Genomic DNA, 15187 nt, shown 5'->3' with positions numbered 1-15187 from the left:
ATCTAATTACCGTGGAGGTAAATGTCCCCAAGGGGCCCACAGAAAGTTCCTGGTTGTCTAACACAGAAGCTGGGCCTGCAGCTCAACGGGCCTACAGCTAAACGTGGGGAGGAGGAAACCAAGGAAAAGGGGAGGGAACTGCAAAGCACCAAGGCACTGCAGGTGGGAAGTGCACAGGGACTGAGGCCTAGGTGTGAGGGACAGAGGGGAGCTGGCATGGAACAGGGGTGAGGTGAGGCTGAGGGAGGCAGAACCACACAGGCTGCCCAGGCACTCAGCCAAGGCCAAGGAGGGGAGAGGCTGATGCAATTGACCCAGAAGATCCCGGGCAGATCTGGGGCAAACCAGCATAAAGCTGTTCTGCTGGGCCGGCCTAGCTGTGGGATCCCAACTATTTTCCACTGGAGACCGTGCTTCTCTCTGTGGCCCAGGCAATAGGAGATGATTCACCTAGGTTTTAGTATGAGAGACCCCAAAGGCGCCCTCCACCGGCAAAGGGGTATCCCCAGATTACAGAGTCTGCAGCCCTGGCTGTTCGGAGAAGACTGACAGGGGGTGGGATGGAATGGGGGGATGCACAGGGAGAATTGTGTTTGGAGATGCCCAGGAGGCAATTCAGCTCCACGCACACCTCCCAGGCCCCTGCTCCAGGCTGAGACTCACAACCAGATCCAGGCACATTTGCCATCAAGGACCCAGGGCTCACAGGCAGTCAGACCTGACCCTGCCAGTAAGAGATGAGCCTGCCGCTAATCCTTACCTACGTGCTTCCCCCTATTTAATGCTCACAGCAACCCTGAGAGCACCATCAACACCCCCAGTCGACAGATGAGGAGACTGAGCCTCCTTAAAGGGGAAGCTCATAGAGGAAAAGGCAGAGCCAGGATTCAAGCCGAGGTCGAGGTCGGCTTGGCTCTAAGCACCGTGAGCCCCGGAGAAGGGCAAGGCTGGCCTGTTGCTCCCACCTTGTCTGACTCCCCGCAATTCCTCGGGGGCTAGTGCCACCTGCTCAGACTGCTGACGCTGTGCTGACCTGCGGGCCTCCAGGGAAGGCCAGGGTCAGCCTGTCCCAGAACACCCTGGAGTCTCTGGCTCTTTCCCCACTCCAGCTCCAAGTTCCTTCTGGCACCAGAGGGCAGAGAATATGACCGCAGATGAGAGCATGTGTATGGGCTACGAGGGGAATGACCTTAGTAATAACCTTGGCTGCTGGTCAGGGCCCTGCCTGGAGCTTAGCCGAGCCCCTCCCCGGGGGAACTCCCTCTCCCCCGGAGGCTACACAGGATGTGGGGTTCCTTCCCTTCCTCTGTGCCCAGAATGCTAATGGATGTGCCATGTACCAGAACGCTAATCCTCCCAAGTGCCCTGCAAAAGGGGATTAGATTCCCATTTTACAGACAGGAAGACTGAGGCTTGATGATGGAATTTTCACATGGAGATCATGCACAGGGAGGAGGTAACAAAGCAAGGTTTGGCCTTAGACCTGACCCCAGAGATGGAATTTGTCCATGAGACCACAGAGCCTTCCTTCGCTGCCACCCTGGGCTCCTGTGCCTTGTGCCTGGCGCTACCGATACACACGAAGGGGGCAGCTCCTAGCCGTGCTGTACGGCCCCCTCCCAGCAAGGTGTTCACAGTGCCTCAGCTTGGCATTCAATGCCCTTCCCAAGCAGGCCCAACCCCTTTCCCAACCTCTCCCTCACCACTGCCCATACCCACTATTCCCTCCAGCTCTTTGGTTTTAAGCCTGTAGACCACCTGCCTTTCATTCTATCACACGACAGACATTTGCTGAGTCCCTGTGATGTGCACGGCACCATTCCAGTAGCTGGGCACAGAGACAGCCACTCAAGGCTAACTCCTCAGCTCTAATGCCTCCTCCTCCAGAAAGTCTTCCAGGTCCCTCTTCTCTGAGTGCCCACATCTCCTCCACCCTCCTCTATCTTGGCCTCCTTCATTGTTTCCCAGGCAGAAATGGGCACCCTTCAAAGATGGGAGCAGCTGGCCCTCCACAGTCCCCAGCAAAGGGAGAGGGGAGGAGGAGGGAGATGAGGGCAAGCCGGAAATTCCAAGGAGATTAGAAGGGAGTTGCCCCTGGCCGTGTTTCTTCTGTGGGCAGGCCTGACAATTGCTCCGTTTCTTTCAGCCCACTGGGCCGAGGCCCAAATGCTAGGCATCAGGGGCCTGCGGGCCTTTGGTGCAACTTCTCCTGACTTAGTGACCTGCCAGGTCCAGGAGGATCCTCGTCAAGCCCCCGTCATACTCCTCACTATTCCCAGCAGCCTCATGGAGTTTGTCCACATTCACTCCAGAGGACAGGGACCAGGATTTCCTGTGTTTCTGTGTAGCTGAAATGTCACAGCCCGTGTGTGTGTGTGGGGGGGGATCTTGGTTTCTGGGTCTCTGGTTCCCAGGACAAATGCTACAGGCCTGACATGTGAGTGCTCTCTGCTCGTGTCCCTGCTTATGTGTCCATGGCTGCGTGTCTTGTGCCCGTGTGTCTCCTGGGTGTGTGTCTGAGCCCCAGGTAAGCATGCAATGGCCTCCACTGCTCTCCTTGTGGAAGAAACAGGGCGAGGATCTGGGTGATGAGCTTGTGCGTGCGCCCGCCTGGCAGAGGTGGATCTGTGGATTTCCGTGGATGCTAGCGCCTGTGCGTAATGAGTCTGCGTGGGTTTGTGTGTGTGCCTGCATATATATGTGTACTTCCGATACGTCTGAGGGTGTCTTAAAGCTGTGTGTCCGTCTGGGACACGGCCAAGTATGTCTTAGGTATATGAGATGTGTGTGTGTGTGTGTGTGTGTGTGTGTGTGTGTGTGTGTGTGTTTCTGAGCCAGGGGCCTCCTAGATGGTGTGAGTCTGTTGTGTCTGGTAGTACGTGGGTGTGAGGAGACAGATTTTGGATCTGCATGGGTCTGTGTCCTTTTGAGGGTGTATCCTCTCTAATGTATCTTGAGGTGTGCTTCTGGAAGCCGACAACACACTGGATATACATATATGTGACATGTGCGTGAATGGCTGTGGATCTCTGAGCATGAGCTATGAATATGTGTGTTTGTGTGTGTGAGAGAGAGCGAGCCCAGGGACACGGGCCCAGCCCCTCTGCAAGGAATGCTGGGAGCCCTGGGAGCTGCGCGGTCCCCCCAGGCCTCCGCAGCACGCAGCAGCCACCTCACATTTTCCGTCTCGCTGGAGCTGCCCTCCTCCCCCTAAGACGGGCAAACTGCTGAGGATTCTTAAAGACCCAGCTCTCAGAGCAGCTTCTTCCAGACCGCCTCTCAGCTGCCCACAGGGAGGGCTGCGACTCTGGGCAGGGACCAGGCAGGAGCTCTGCTGACCATAATGACCACCCCCTGTCCCCGCCCAGTGACACATTCTGGGAGCTGAGAAGAGCTTCACAACTTGCTCCTGGGCCAGACATCTGGCCTTCAGCCTGGTAGCCAGGAGGCTCTCAGAAAATATGGGTTCGGGGGGAAAAAAAGAAAATATGGCTTGAGTGAATGAATGAATGAATGAATGAATGAATGAATGAATGAATGAGTGAATAAATGAATATGGGTTGAATGCCTGGAAAAGCAGGTAAGGGAAAGGGACAACAAGGACAGGCACTCACATTTACCATGCAGCCCGGTGGAATGGGTACGGCCCTAAGGCAGGCATGCTGATCCCCCACTTGACAAAAGAAGAAACAGAGGCTCAGAAAGGTGGAGCCTCTCACCCAACATCACGCTGCGTGTAACGGGCAAATCCAGCAAGAACCCTGCTGTGTGAAAGTCACAGGCCCAGGCTACGTCCTGCATGGGAGAGGGTGGGAGAGCGAGGGGGCAAGGGGAGCTCCTTAGGGTTTTCCAGAGAGGATCCCAAGTACGTCAGCTATGCAACCATGGGCACATTACATAGCTTCTTGGTTTCCTCATCTGCCAAACGGATCTGACGTCACAACCCTCGACACGTGTTGCTGTGAGGAGGCTTACTCAACCCAGAGCCTAACGCACTAGGAGTGATCCATGGGGGACAGTGTTCACGAGTCCAGAGCCACAGAAGTCCAGAGACCCCAGGCTGGGGGTTCCCAGGCTGCTTTCACATTGCAGCACCCTGGGCTCCAGCCTAACCATTAACTAACCCTTGGGGCTGGATCCAACCCCCAGCATTTCCTCCAGGACCTCAGATTCCCCCAATCCCAGTCACGTGCAGCACTGGTGCAACGTACATACTCTCATCCCTGCATGCACACGCATGTCCCTCTCCCTCTGCCTGCGGGCTCCAGGCTCCAGCCCCAGCACACGTTACCCTCACTTGTTCCCGACAAGTCTTAGCCTAGAGCCTGGCACACAACAGGATTCCTTTCAGCAAGCTGTGTCCCAGACTAGACGCACTGTGAGCAACCCACACTCACTGCTCCAGTCATGCTACAGGAAGAACAGGACGCAGAGGTTTGGACTCCTGGCTGTGACCTGGGGCCTCCATTTACCCAAGTACAGTGAGAACGGGGGATGGATTAGATGCTTCCCCTGGGCACTCCTGGGCTGACATCTAGATTGGTTGTGCTTCAAACACTCACACCTAGAACCTCCAAGGAGGGGTGGGGTGGGGGGCGGCCTTGCTTCACGGCGCCCACACAGCAAGGAATGTGATCACACTCTCCTGTCCTCCCAGAAGCAGCTCCTGATTTATTAACATCCTAAAACTGCGGGGATCCACCTTTCTGTCTTCTCCCAGCTTCCCCAAGAATGAAGACACCTATCCGAGCAGATAGGATGGCTAACAGTGACAATTCCCCAAGAAATGTGGGATTTCACTGCTTGTAAAATGTATTCTCGTCTATTCACACCCCCCTGATTCCTGAAAACAATCTTATGAAGCTGCACAGGCAGGTTCCATCTTTATCACAGAGATGAAGAAAAGGAGCTCAGAGAGGCCAAGTGACTTGCCCGTGGCCACACAGTAAATGGCGGAGTCAGGTCTCAAAGCCAGGTCTTTGGGCCCCAACTCTCAGATCCTTCCATCTACACTCCGATGGGTTCCCCACATGTCCTCCCCACATGGCACATGGGTAACAGTTAGCGGTGATGGGGTGCTGGAAGAACCCAGACCACCAGGGCTTTGAAGGTCAAATGCAGTCGATGTGTCTGCTCTGCAGCTAAAGCTGCATCTTAGAATCCTGGAACCTCAAAAGTTCGTCATCTCCAGACGTCCTTGGCCAGAAGGTATCCTGAGGTCAGGCAGCTCAACTGTAGCCACCACATAAATCTCTCCCTGAATCTTCCTTCTAATCACAACCACCAACATTTTGTACAGTTTATAAGCTGCTTTCCACAAACCTCACGTCTTCGTCCAAACATGAAAGGTCATCCAGCCTTTGTTTGAACAACTCAAGTGACAGCGAGCTCACTCCCTTCCCTGTAGCAGCTCCTATCTCTGACTGGGAGGCAGCTGCCCCATAAGCTCTTTCCCCACTTGGGCCCCTGGGCAGGCCTCACGCAACAGGAGATCTGCCACCACCCGTGAGGCCTTCCTTCCCCAGCTGACAGCTCCCAGGGCCCCCACCCCTGGGAGGTGAACCCAAGCAGGGCCCCACCGGACTTGAGACTCAACCCAGGTAGCACGAAACCTACAGGGTACACACTGGGGATCTGGAGTCCTTCTCCTGGTAACTCAGTTTCTGCATCTGGGAGCAAAGAGGCCCAAGGGCCAGAAAACACGTCAAGAGTGTAATACGCTCTTACTCCAAGCCCTGGCTGTCTGGAGAAGTGGCTCAGGGACCCAGAGCAAGTCCCTTCCTCTCTCTGGCCGCAGTGTACCCATCTGTAGAATGAACAAAACACCTCCTGTGACAGCCCCTATGCTTACGGTCCATATCCCCGGTCTCTAGATCTTCACCTCACCTCTGTGAGATTGGTGGCTGGGTCAAACAAAGCTCCAGCCAAGTTCAGGGACCCACCCAAATGCGCACAGCGAGAACAGCACGGTCTGGCCTGGCTCACCTCTCCATCCAACCTCCTTCCTCTCTTCAGCTGGCTGCAAGTCATCCCCCAGGCCGTGGCCTCCCTGAACACCCCCAGCCCCACCTTCACGTGCTCTCGGCACACGTTATCATTCTTGACCCTTACCCGGATCTGTGTTGTGATTTACTGCACCGCTAGTGTTAAATCCCAGTCTCCTTCACTAGACCCAGAGCTCCGTGAACACAGATACATCATCCCCGTCCACGACTGTATCTCAGATCTGCACTAGTGTCTGGTACACAGTAGGCACTAAATAAATGGTGAAAGAATGAATGAGAGGCCAGAAGAAAGAATCAGGCCTGCTTCAGGTGGGGAGGAGGATATTCTGCCGCCCACAGAACCCACAGAGAACATGATGGCTGCCTGTGGAAATGTGTCCCACACCGCTGGAGAGCAGCCGTGATCACAAACGCCCGCATCTCAGGCTCAGTCTGTGCCAGGCACTCTAGTGGTGTTTGCACACATTATCTCCCTTAACCCTTAAGGCTAGAAGAAGCATGATACACCCTTTTACAATGAGGAAACTGAGGTCTGGAGACAGTAAGTCACTTGCCCAAGGCCACACAGCCAGGAAGCCAGACCTCAGATCCACCCGTGGCCTGAGGCCTGCCCATGAAGCCTGAAGGGCTGAATGAAAGAGGAAACATGGTTCAGCCCCAGCCCAGGCAGTGGGAGGTGCCTACCAGGCCTTGGCCCCTGGAGACCTTGGGCTCAACCCCCAGCCTCTGGGGACTACTGTCTATCTTAACAGTCACAGCTGGCCCAGGCAGACTCCAGAGCTCTGCCTGATGACTTCGTGGAACGGACAAGAGCCCACAGGGGTTGGTGCATGAGGAGACCTTGAAGGAAAGCTCCACGGCCCATCTCCCTCGCCAGGATAAACGGTGTGGGCCGGGAGGTCTGTGTTCAGAATCGCTCAGGAGCAGGGCCAGAAGCAGCCAGGGCACCAAAAGGGCATGGTCAGGCCTCTTTCTGGCTTGTCTCTGTCCTCCTACCCACCCTCCACTTGTCCTCTCCTCACCATGGGCTGCTGAACACTGTGAGCTCTGACTGAGCCTTCAACTGTCAACAGTGAATGGGGCCTTTGGGAAGACTTACCCTCCCATTTAACAGATGAGAAAGCTGAGACCTGGCTTGGGGAAAGATTAGAGGCTGAAGGGGTGGATTATGCTGATTCAGGCAGACCGTGTCTTTTTATTTTACAAGCATTTACTGAACACATGCTAGAGAGGAGATCCTGGGGGAAAATGAGGAGGGAGAGACACAGTTGAGCAAGACCCCAAAAGTCTCACAAGAGAGAAACCTACTTGGCCAGAAGAGCCACAATGAAAGCTAAGTGTCACCAGGCAGACATCAATCAGCAGAGTGATGTTACTTCTGTGGCTCTCAGCCAGGGTCTCTGGGGTGCTGTGCCAGGCCATCAACTAACAAGAGTAGCAGGTAACATTTCGGCCTCTTCCGAAACCATGCCAAGCCAGTGGTGGTAGAGCCCATGAAGCTTTCAGTCTCCCCAGCCAAGGCCAGCACATGAGCACTGGGCTGTCTGTAGAGCTGCTGGGTACCAGGCAGTGGACAGGAAGAGACTGGCCAGTACCCAGTAGGTGCTCATGTCCACTGAAAGGGTAAAGGCAAGACAGGTCTGCTCTCCGGGGAAGCTCTCAGGTCATCAAGATGCCCAGACGCAATGCCCCTTTCAGACGGACAGCTTCCCTCCTCTCACTGGGAACACAGTAAGGACAAGGGCACCGGCCATGAGGGGCCGGTGCGACTGCTGTGTGTACAGGGCAGAAGAGAGCAGGAGACAACATCCTGGGATTTAGAAAGCTGCCTCTGAACCAGTTCTCCCACGACATCATCCTCCCGGGCTATGGGACCGTTAGCCTGGGCGGAAGTCGGACTCTAGCCAAGGGGATGTTCCCAGATGTCATGCTTTCAAACAGGACCCGCCCTGAAAGGCAGGCGGGGACAGGCCTGCACCAAGGAAAGCCCTGAGTGAAGACTCAGAATGGTGTTCCAGCCTCTCCTTGGCAGGGGACAGCCACAGGTTTCCCTGGCACAAGTGCACACCAATACCTGTCCCCCGAAAAGAGAGCCACCAAAGACCCAGCCTCTGGTCTGGGGGTGGGGCTTCTAAGAAGCCGATGGACAGGGGTCCAGCCCCTCACTGACTACCTCCACCCCATCCCAAGTAATGCATCAAGGCATCTTCCAAAACAGTTTCCTCAAGACTCCCTCCTTCCAAAATCAGGGCCCTTTAGCCAGGCTCCTCAACTGGGCTCTCCTCAGGGAGACGGTTCCCCAAATAAAAAGGGAGGCAGGATGTGTGGGAGCCCTGGATCGACCTCAGGGTCGTCCCCGAGGATTTAGGCTCCCTTTCCCAGCTCCTTCTGTGGGCCGGTGGGCCGGCTGGTGTCTCAGGCCCCTGGGGCCGCCACAACCCGCGCCTCCCGCGGCCCCCCTTTCCCCCATCAGCGCCCCCACCTTGAGATAGTCGTTCTCTGAGCGCAGCTCCTCCAGCTCTCGCACGAAGCCGCCGGGCCCGCAGTCCAGCATCTCCTCGGTGAGGTCGGAGAAGGCGAGCGACGCACTGAGTGGCAGGCGGCTGCTGCCCACCGACGACGCGGCCACCGACGGCTCATCGGGGGAGGCGGGCGGCCGCGGGGGCTGCTGTGCGGGCGGCGCAGACTGGGGCGGCTGCCCGGTACGGGCCCCCGCCGGGCCCCCGGCCGCCGACTCGGCGTCGCTGCTCAGCGCCAGCTCCAGGCCCAGCAAGCGCGCCTCCTCCGACGCACAGTCCGACACCTCCGAGCTGCTGTCGGTGAGGCTCGGCGGCGGGGGCGGCGGTCGCGGCCCGGTGCCGGGGCGCGGGCGGCCCTTGGCGCGAACCCCGGTGCGGACCCCGGCCACTCGCGTCCCCGCGCTCCGCGCCCCGGGCGCCACCGCGCGCCCCTTCTTGTCCGGCCGCGCGGAGGACGCCGCGCTGCAGGCGGCTGCGGCGCCCGGGCCTGGGCCGCGGCGGCCCTTGGCCAGAGACCAGCCGGCCACGTCCTTGGGCCGGGCCGGCGACGGCGCGCGGTGGCTCTTCTTCCTCTCCGGGGCGGGCACGGGCGGGGGACCGCAGCCCCGGGTCGGGGGCTCCCCCGCCGGCACCTCCATCGCGGCCTCCCTCGGCCTTAGCGAGCGGCGCGCATGGCCCGGGCCCGCCCGGCCTCCGCGCCCCTGGGGAGGGTCCCGGCGCCGCTCCAGCCGCTCCGGCTGCGGCTCCTCCCGGCCCACCTCAGCCGCGGGACTGCGCTCTGGCCCGGACCCCCGCCGCACAGGCTCTCCGCTGCCCTGAGCTCGGAGAGAGCGGCCGGATCGCCTCCAGGCGCCCCGGCTGCGGCTCCGGCTCCGCCCGGCGCCCGCCCCCTCGGCCTCGCCGCGCCCCCGGAGCACGCCCGGGCCCCGGCTGCCTGCGCGCCGATCGCTCCCTCGGGCTCCGAGTCCGAGTGCGGCCCGGGCCCCGGCTCCGCCCGGCGCGGCCCGCCCCCCGCGCAGCCCCGCCAGCTCCCCGCCCAGCCGCCTCGGCTCGGGGGCGCGCGGCTCCGCGAACAAAAGGCGGACGCGGCGGGAGCGGCAGGGAGGGACACAGGCTGCGAGCGAGGGAGGGATCTGCGAGGCAACAGCGACCCCCTCGAGGGTCAGGCAGGCCGGAGCTGCCGCGGCCCCGGCTCTCTCCTCCTCGGCCCCGCCGCCGCCCCCTCCCCTGCCCGCCTGAGGAACGCACCCAGCCGATGCGCCCCTGCGCCCAGCGTCCGGGCAGGGGCAGCGGGAGCGGCGAGCGAGGGGACTCCCAGGCAGAGGCCGAGCCGACCTCAGATCGCAGGAGCCAGCATCCATATACACCGCCGGTGCCTCGCCCCTCGCGGCTGTGCGGAGCGTGCGCGAACTCCGCCCCCCTTAACCTTGCAAAGCAAGACCAATTATCCCATAGTACAGATGCGTAAACTGAAGCCGAGGGAAGGTACGCTATTACCCCAAAGTCAGTGGCGGAGCGGGGCTGTAACCCAAACCTCACACCTCCGGAGCGTGCTCTGGTTCTTCTACCTCGGCCCCCCTCTCACTAGCGTAGGGGCCATGGAGCCCTAGGTGCATGCCCAGCTCTGCACAACTTGACCGGCTGGAATCTCAGGCACACTCCCTCCAACCCCAAGCCGGTTTCAGGCTCTGCATAGTTAAAATGGAGGCGGCCCATTATGAGGTGTCAGACCAGCGATGCTTTGGGAGTAGATTCTGACCCCGGTGGGGGCTGGCGCAGACTAAAGACAATTGACCTGATCCCCACACGTTCCCTCCCCAGGGCAACCCGAGACAACCCGGAGCGCTGGCTCTGGTGGTTTCCGCTCTTTCCTTCCAGGGCCGTGCTTCTGGCTCTGTTGTGGATTTTCCCGTGTCTATCACACCTTCCCCGCCTCCGTCCCCTCCCCCGCTCCTTGCTGCTACTCCCCTCCCCCTCACCGAGCCACCGCCGGGCAGAGCCCGTTTTCAGTCCTTTGGCTGCCCCACGGGTGGGCACCCATCCTCAGCGTGGCCACCCCCTTGCCACCTGAGACGGGGGCAGGGTTATGTTTACCCCTCTGCAGCCTCTTCTTTTCCCCGGTTCCTGCCCCCCGCTTTTTCTTCCACCTGACTGGTTTCTCCTTCCTCCCCCCAACCTGCTACCCCTCCCCCAATCCTGTTTCTTCGCCTCCTCCTGCCCTTGACAATTAGTTGGCACCAGGTCTGCTTCTTCATGTCTATCCCACCTCCCTCACAGCAGTGAATCCTGGGGTGTGCCTTCTCACCTGAGACATGGCTTCATCCTGATCTAGGTGTGTCCAGGTATGTGAGTGCCCCCTCCACCCTCAGATTTTTCCTCCATGTGGCCCCAAAGAGCCCCGTGGAGCAGGGCCACTTAGCAAGTTCTCCACAAAGTCTTTTTTAGGGGCATTCCCACCCCATCCTGGCATGGCACCAGTCCCCTGTTCCCACTGACTGTCCACTCACCTAGTCCAGAGGCACCAGGTAGGACAATGAGTGGACATGTGATGGTGCCTTCCTGACCTCATGGAGCATACAATATAGGGAAGAGATAGGCCACCGTAGACTCACTGCAAACAAGGTGGGGTTGTGTAGCATAGGGGCAAGGGCCAGAGCAGGCCTTCCCACCTCCTGGGCCTCAGAGTCCCTACCTGGTCTAGTCTCATGTAGCAGATGACAGGGTCCTTCCAGCTCTGAGGTCTCCATTTCTTGTAGGCTGGTCCTTTTCTGGCACAGAGTTCTCAGAAACGGTTTACCTTCTCTGTGTTTCGGTTTCTCCTCCATGCAGAATGTGATCTTGGAGATGCTGAAAGGTGTGAATCCAGGCAGGGGGCAGGCTACTCCAGGCCAGCTCAGCCACTCCTGACACACCCATGGCCACTCTGGTGGTCCTGAGATTAGAGTGGCTTGAATCTTCCCACTTGGACCTGGGCCCAAGTCCTGGCTCTACCATACATTCTGCCTGGGCCCCAACACTCATGGCTGAGTGGGAGGCTGAGGGCTCTTCCTGTTCTGAGGGTCTTTGGATTTGGGGACCCGTGAATATACAGTGCAGCCCCAGGAGAGCCCGGAGAGCAGCAAGGCCCTGGTGCGGAGGGGTCTGAGGTTGGGGGGTGCCTAGGTAGCGGCTCTGGACTCAGTTCAGTTCACACCAGGGAAACTACAAAAAGAATGAGACTTGCTGGGAGTTTAGAATTGGTTACATGCCAGCAGGGAGACTGTCTGCAGCGTCCTGACCCTTGGGCACTCACTTATGCCAGTCTCTGTGCTCAGCACTTCAGTAGAGAATCTCAGGAAGGTTAGCAGCTTCCCGTGGCTGACTGTATTTTCCAAAGAGAGACACAGCAATATACAGGTCATCCCGATCGCTCTTTTTACAGTGTGGCATTGACACTCTTCCAGTTGAGTGACGGGATCTATATCTCCTCCCCTTGAAACTGAGTAGGACTTTGTGACTGCCTCAACCAGTAGAGAGTGGCAAAAGTGATGCTATGACTTCCAAGGCTACTTCATAAAAAGCTTTTTAGCACTCTCATGCGCTCACCCTCTCTCTCTCTTAATCCACTCACCTTGGAACCCAGCTACCATGTTAGGAGGAAGCCCAGGCCTCACGGAGAGGTTAGTGAAGGTGCACCAGCCAACAACTCCAGCTCTGGTCCCCGCTAAACACCAGACATGTGAGAGAGTGAACCTTCAGATGATTCAGCCCCCAGCCTTGGTGCTGTCCCAGCTGATGCCAAGTAGAGCAGAAATGAGCTGTCCCAAACTGCAAAATAAACATTGTTGTTTTAAGCCATTAAGTTTTGAGGTAGTTTGTTACATGGCAATGAATAACTGGAATGCTTGTCCAAGGTCATACAGCTTGGAAGTGGCAGAGCTGAGACTGTTTGGAACCCAGGGTCATCCAATTTCGGAGTCCTTTGTGCTGCACTAATGGGCAGTGTTCAGCTCAGGCCCACAGTGTATGCTGCATAAAGCTCTACTCACCAAGGAATGAAGCATCAAGTGATTAAAAGAATTATATATCAGATTGTAAGAAATGATGCCAGTTACCCAGTGGAAAAACAGTTTATTTCCTCCCATTCAAGCCGCTAAATTGACCAACATGATGAAAACTGAATGAAGACTAAATCCTGGAAGACTTTGAAGAGGAGGTGATTTCTTTTCTTTTTTTTTTTAATTAAGTTTTGTGGGGTTTTTAAAGATTTTATTTATTTATTTGACAGAAAGAGAGACAGTGAGAGAGGGAACAGAAGCAGGGGAAGTGGGAGAGGGAGAAGCAGGCTTCCCACTGAGCAGGGGGCCCAATGTGGCCTCGATCCAAGGACCCTGGGATCATGACCTGAGCTGAAGGCAGATGCTTTTTTTCATCATACAAATCATGAAAGAAACAAACCACTGGCTGAGGGAGAATTAGAGGAATTAGTAGGGGAACCTGATTTAAATAGTATAGTCAGGGAGGCCTCACTGAGGAGGTGACATTTATTAAAAATAAATAAATAAAAATAAACAGAGTTATCTAAGAAAAAAAAAAGCCCTAAAAAAAAAAATGAATAAACTGAATTATTCAGGGGTGCCTGGTTGCCTCAGTCAGTAGAGCATGCAATGCTGCATTTCAGGATTGTGAGTTCAAGCCCCACATTGGGTGTGGAGCCTGCTTCAAATAACAATTAAATATGTATGTATGTATATGTTTATATTTTTTTCAATTTTAATATGTATACATATAAAAGGAGTTATTCAAAGAGCCAGAGTAAAAGAATCCCAGGCAGAGGGAACAGCAAGGGCAAAGGCTCTGAGAAGGAATAGGCTTGATAGACGTTTAAGTAAGAAGGTCAGTGTGACTGGGACTTAATGAGTGATGGGAGGTAAAGGACAAGTTAAAGGCCTGCCCTGGGCAGGGGCTTTATTCTTGATGCAGTGACAAGCCACTGGAGCCTCTAAGCAGCGGTGTGATATAATCTAATTTGTGGTTTTTGGTGTTTTTTTTTAAATTTGTGTTTTGAACAGATCGCTATAGTTGGTCTGGAGTCTTGAAGAGTCATCAGCATTCAGACCATATTTAATCCGTGGGACCAGGTGAGGTCACATTGGGAGAACATCTATAGAGAAAAGAAAAACTGGCCCACAAGCAGGAAGTTAAGAATTCCTGATTCTAGAAAGTGAGTAAAAGAGGAAAAGCCAGCCACAAAAGGCTGAGAGAGAGCAGCCAGTGAGGTAGGAGAGAACACACAGCAGTTAGTGCGCTGTCAGGAGATCAGGACTGGAGAACAGATGCATGATGAGGGAGACTTCCCTCCGTCAGGTGAAGACGCCAGAGGGAGCTGCACAGCGCCACTTGGAGGCGGCCGGGGACCTTGACAAGAACCAGGGTGGTGGGGACAGAAGCCAAAGGAGTGGACTGACAAGTGAACAGGACAGGAAGGTGGAGTGCAGGAAGAAGAGAGATGGAGCATTTGGGGAGGGGACTATTTCGTGGAGACAGAGAGAGAGAAGGGGGGCAGACGGACAAGGGATGGGGGCTTGGCTTTTGAAAGGAGCCTTCACTGTCCTGGAGGAAGATGGAAGACTTCGATGAGATGCAGGGGCTTCTGTGAGGTGAGGGGGTGGCTGACCATGGCCTCTGTTTTCTCAGTGGCGAATAGAGTCGCCAGGTGAGAGCGAGGAGACCAAGGAGCACAAAGACCTCAGGTCTCAGAGAACAGAAACCAGATTTCCCAGGACATGTGAGGAGGTGAGGCCAATCTGCCCAGCGAGCACGGGGCATTTTCTAGAACAGACTCTAGCCAAGTGTGTTTCCCGTAGCTGAAAACGTGCGGCACGTAAGATTTTATGTCCTGCCTTTTTCCACTTACCACAGCGGCAGAAGCATTTCCCCATGCATTTATAAACTCTTTGCAAACATCGCTTTTAATACTTAGAAATAATCCACAGAGTGAATGTTCCAAGGGTCACTTAACCTTTCCCCCTTTAACTGAACATTCAAATTGTTTCCTGGCAATAATACTGCAGTTCTGAGAGAGGCGGCGTGTGGTCTGGAGAAGGAAGGAGAAGGCAAGCTTTGAGGCAGAGCTGGGGGGTCTGGCACTCTGGTGCCTAGAATCCCATCATGGGAGGTTTTAGGGGCCTATTATTGGCAATTGGTGCTCCTGACAGGTCACATTCTGAATTTTCCTGGACACGAGGACAAAGAATGGGACAGCAAGACAAATCTCACGGGCTTCTCAAAGTGCCCAGTGGTTCAGGTATTGAGCCTGGGGGAAATAAGGTTGGGAGAAGGGCCGGGAGGGCTCAGAGGGCCAAATGTGTGACCCCTGAACCATTTACAGTTTAAACACATAGTGCAACAGGCATGTTTGAGGTGGCAACAGGGCCCTTCACTTGCCTGTTTTCCCCATAATACAGGTCTTTTCTTCATCCCACCCTTCCTGGAGGGGGCATTGCTCTGAGAGACCTGGCCTTGGGCAGCGTATCTAGGGACTCACGTCCTCAACACAAAGTCCAGCAGAAGAGGGTTCTTTCAGCTGTGTGAGAATGAGGTGGGCCTCCTGAGACAAGGGGCTCACCCACCCCGCAGAGGCCAGGAGACCATTAGTGGACATATTCTCCAGGGGTACTGCCC

General features: G+C 56.2%; 1 protein-coding gene across 1 annotated transcript in view; it reads right to left on the bottom strand.

The window, feature by feature from the left end:
• MTCL2 (microtubule crosslinking factor 2) overlaps positions 1 to 10462 on the bottom strand; it is a 67885-nt gene extending 57423 nt beyond the window's left edge. The window contains exon 1 of the mRNA XM_045804558.2: positions 8488 to 10462. Within this exon, the coding sequence (XP_045660514.2) occupies positions 8488 to 9885 (1398 nt within the window). The 5' untranslated portion in view covers positions 9886 to 10462. The remainder of the gene's footprint in view (positions 1 to 8487) is intronic.
• Between the last annotated feature and the right edge of the window lie 4725 nt (positions 10463 to 15187).

Source organism: Ursus americanus, chromosome 22 (genome assembly GCF_024610735.1).
Source record: "Ursus americanus isolate L20-20 chromosome 22, mUrsAme1.1.p, whole genome shotgun sequence".
In the NCBI taxonomy this organism is placed as follows: domain Eukaryota; kingdom Metazoa; phylum Chordata; class Mammalia; order Carnivora; family Ursidae; genus Ursus; species Ursus americanus.
Note: the sequence above shows the minus strand (reverse complement) of the source record. Positions and strands in the feature narration are given on the sequence as shown.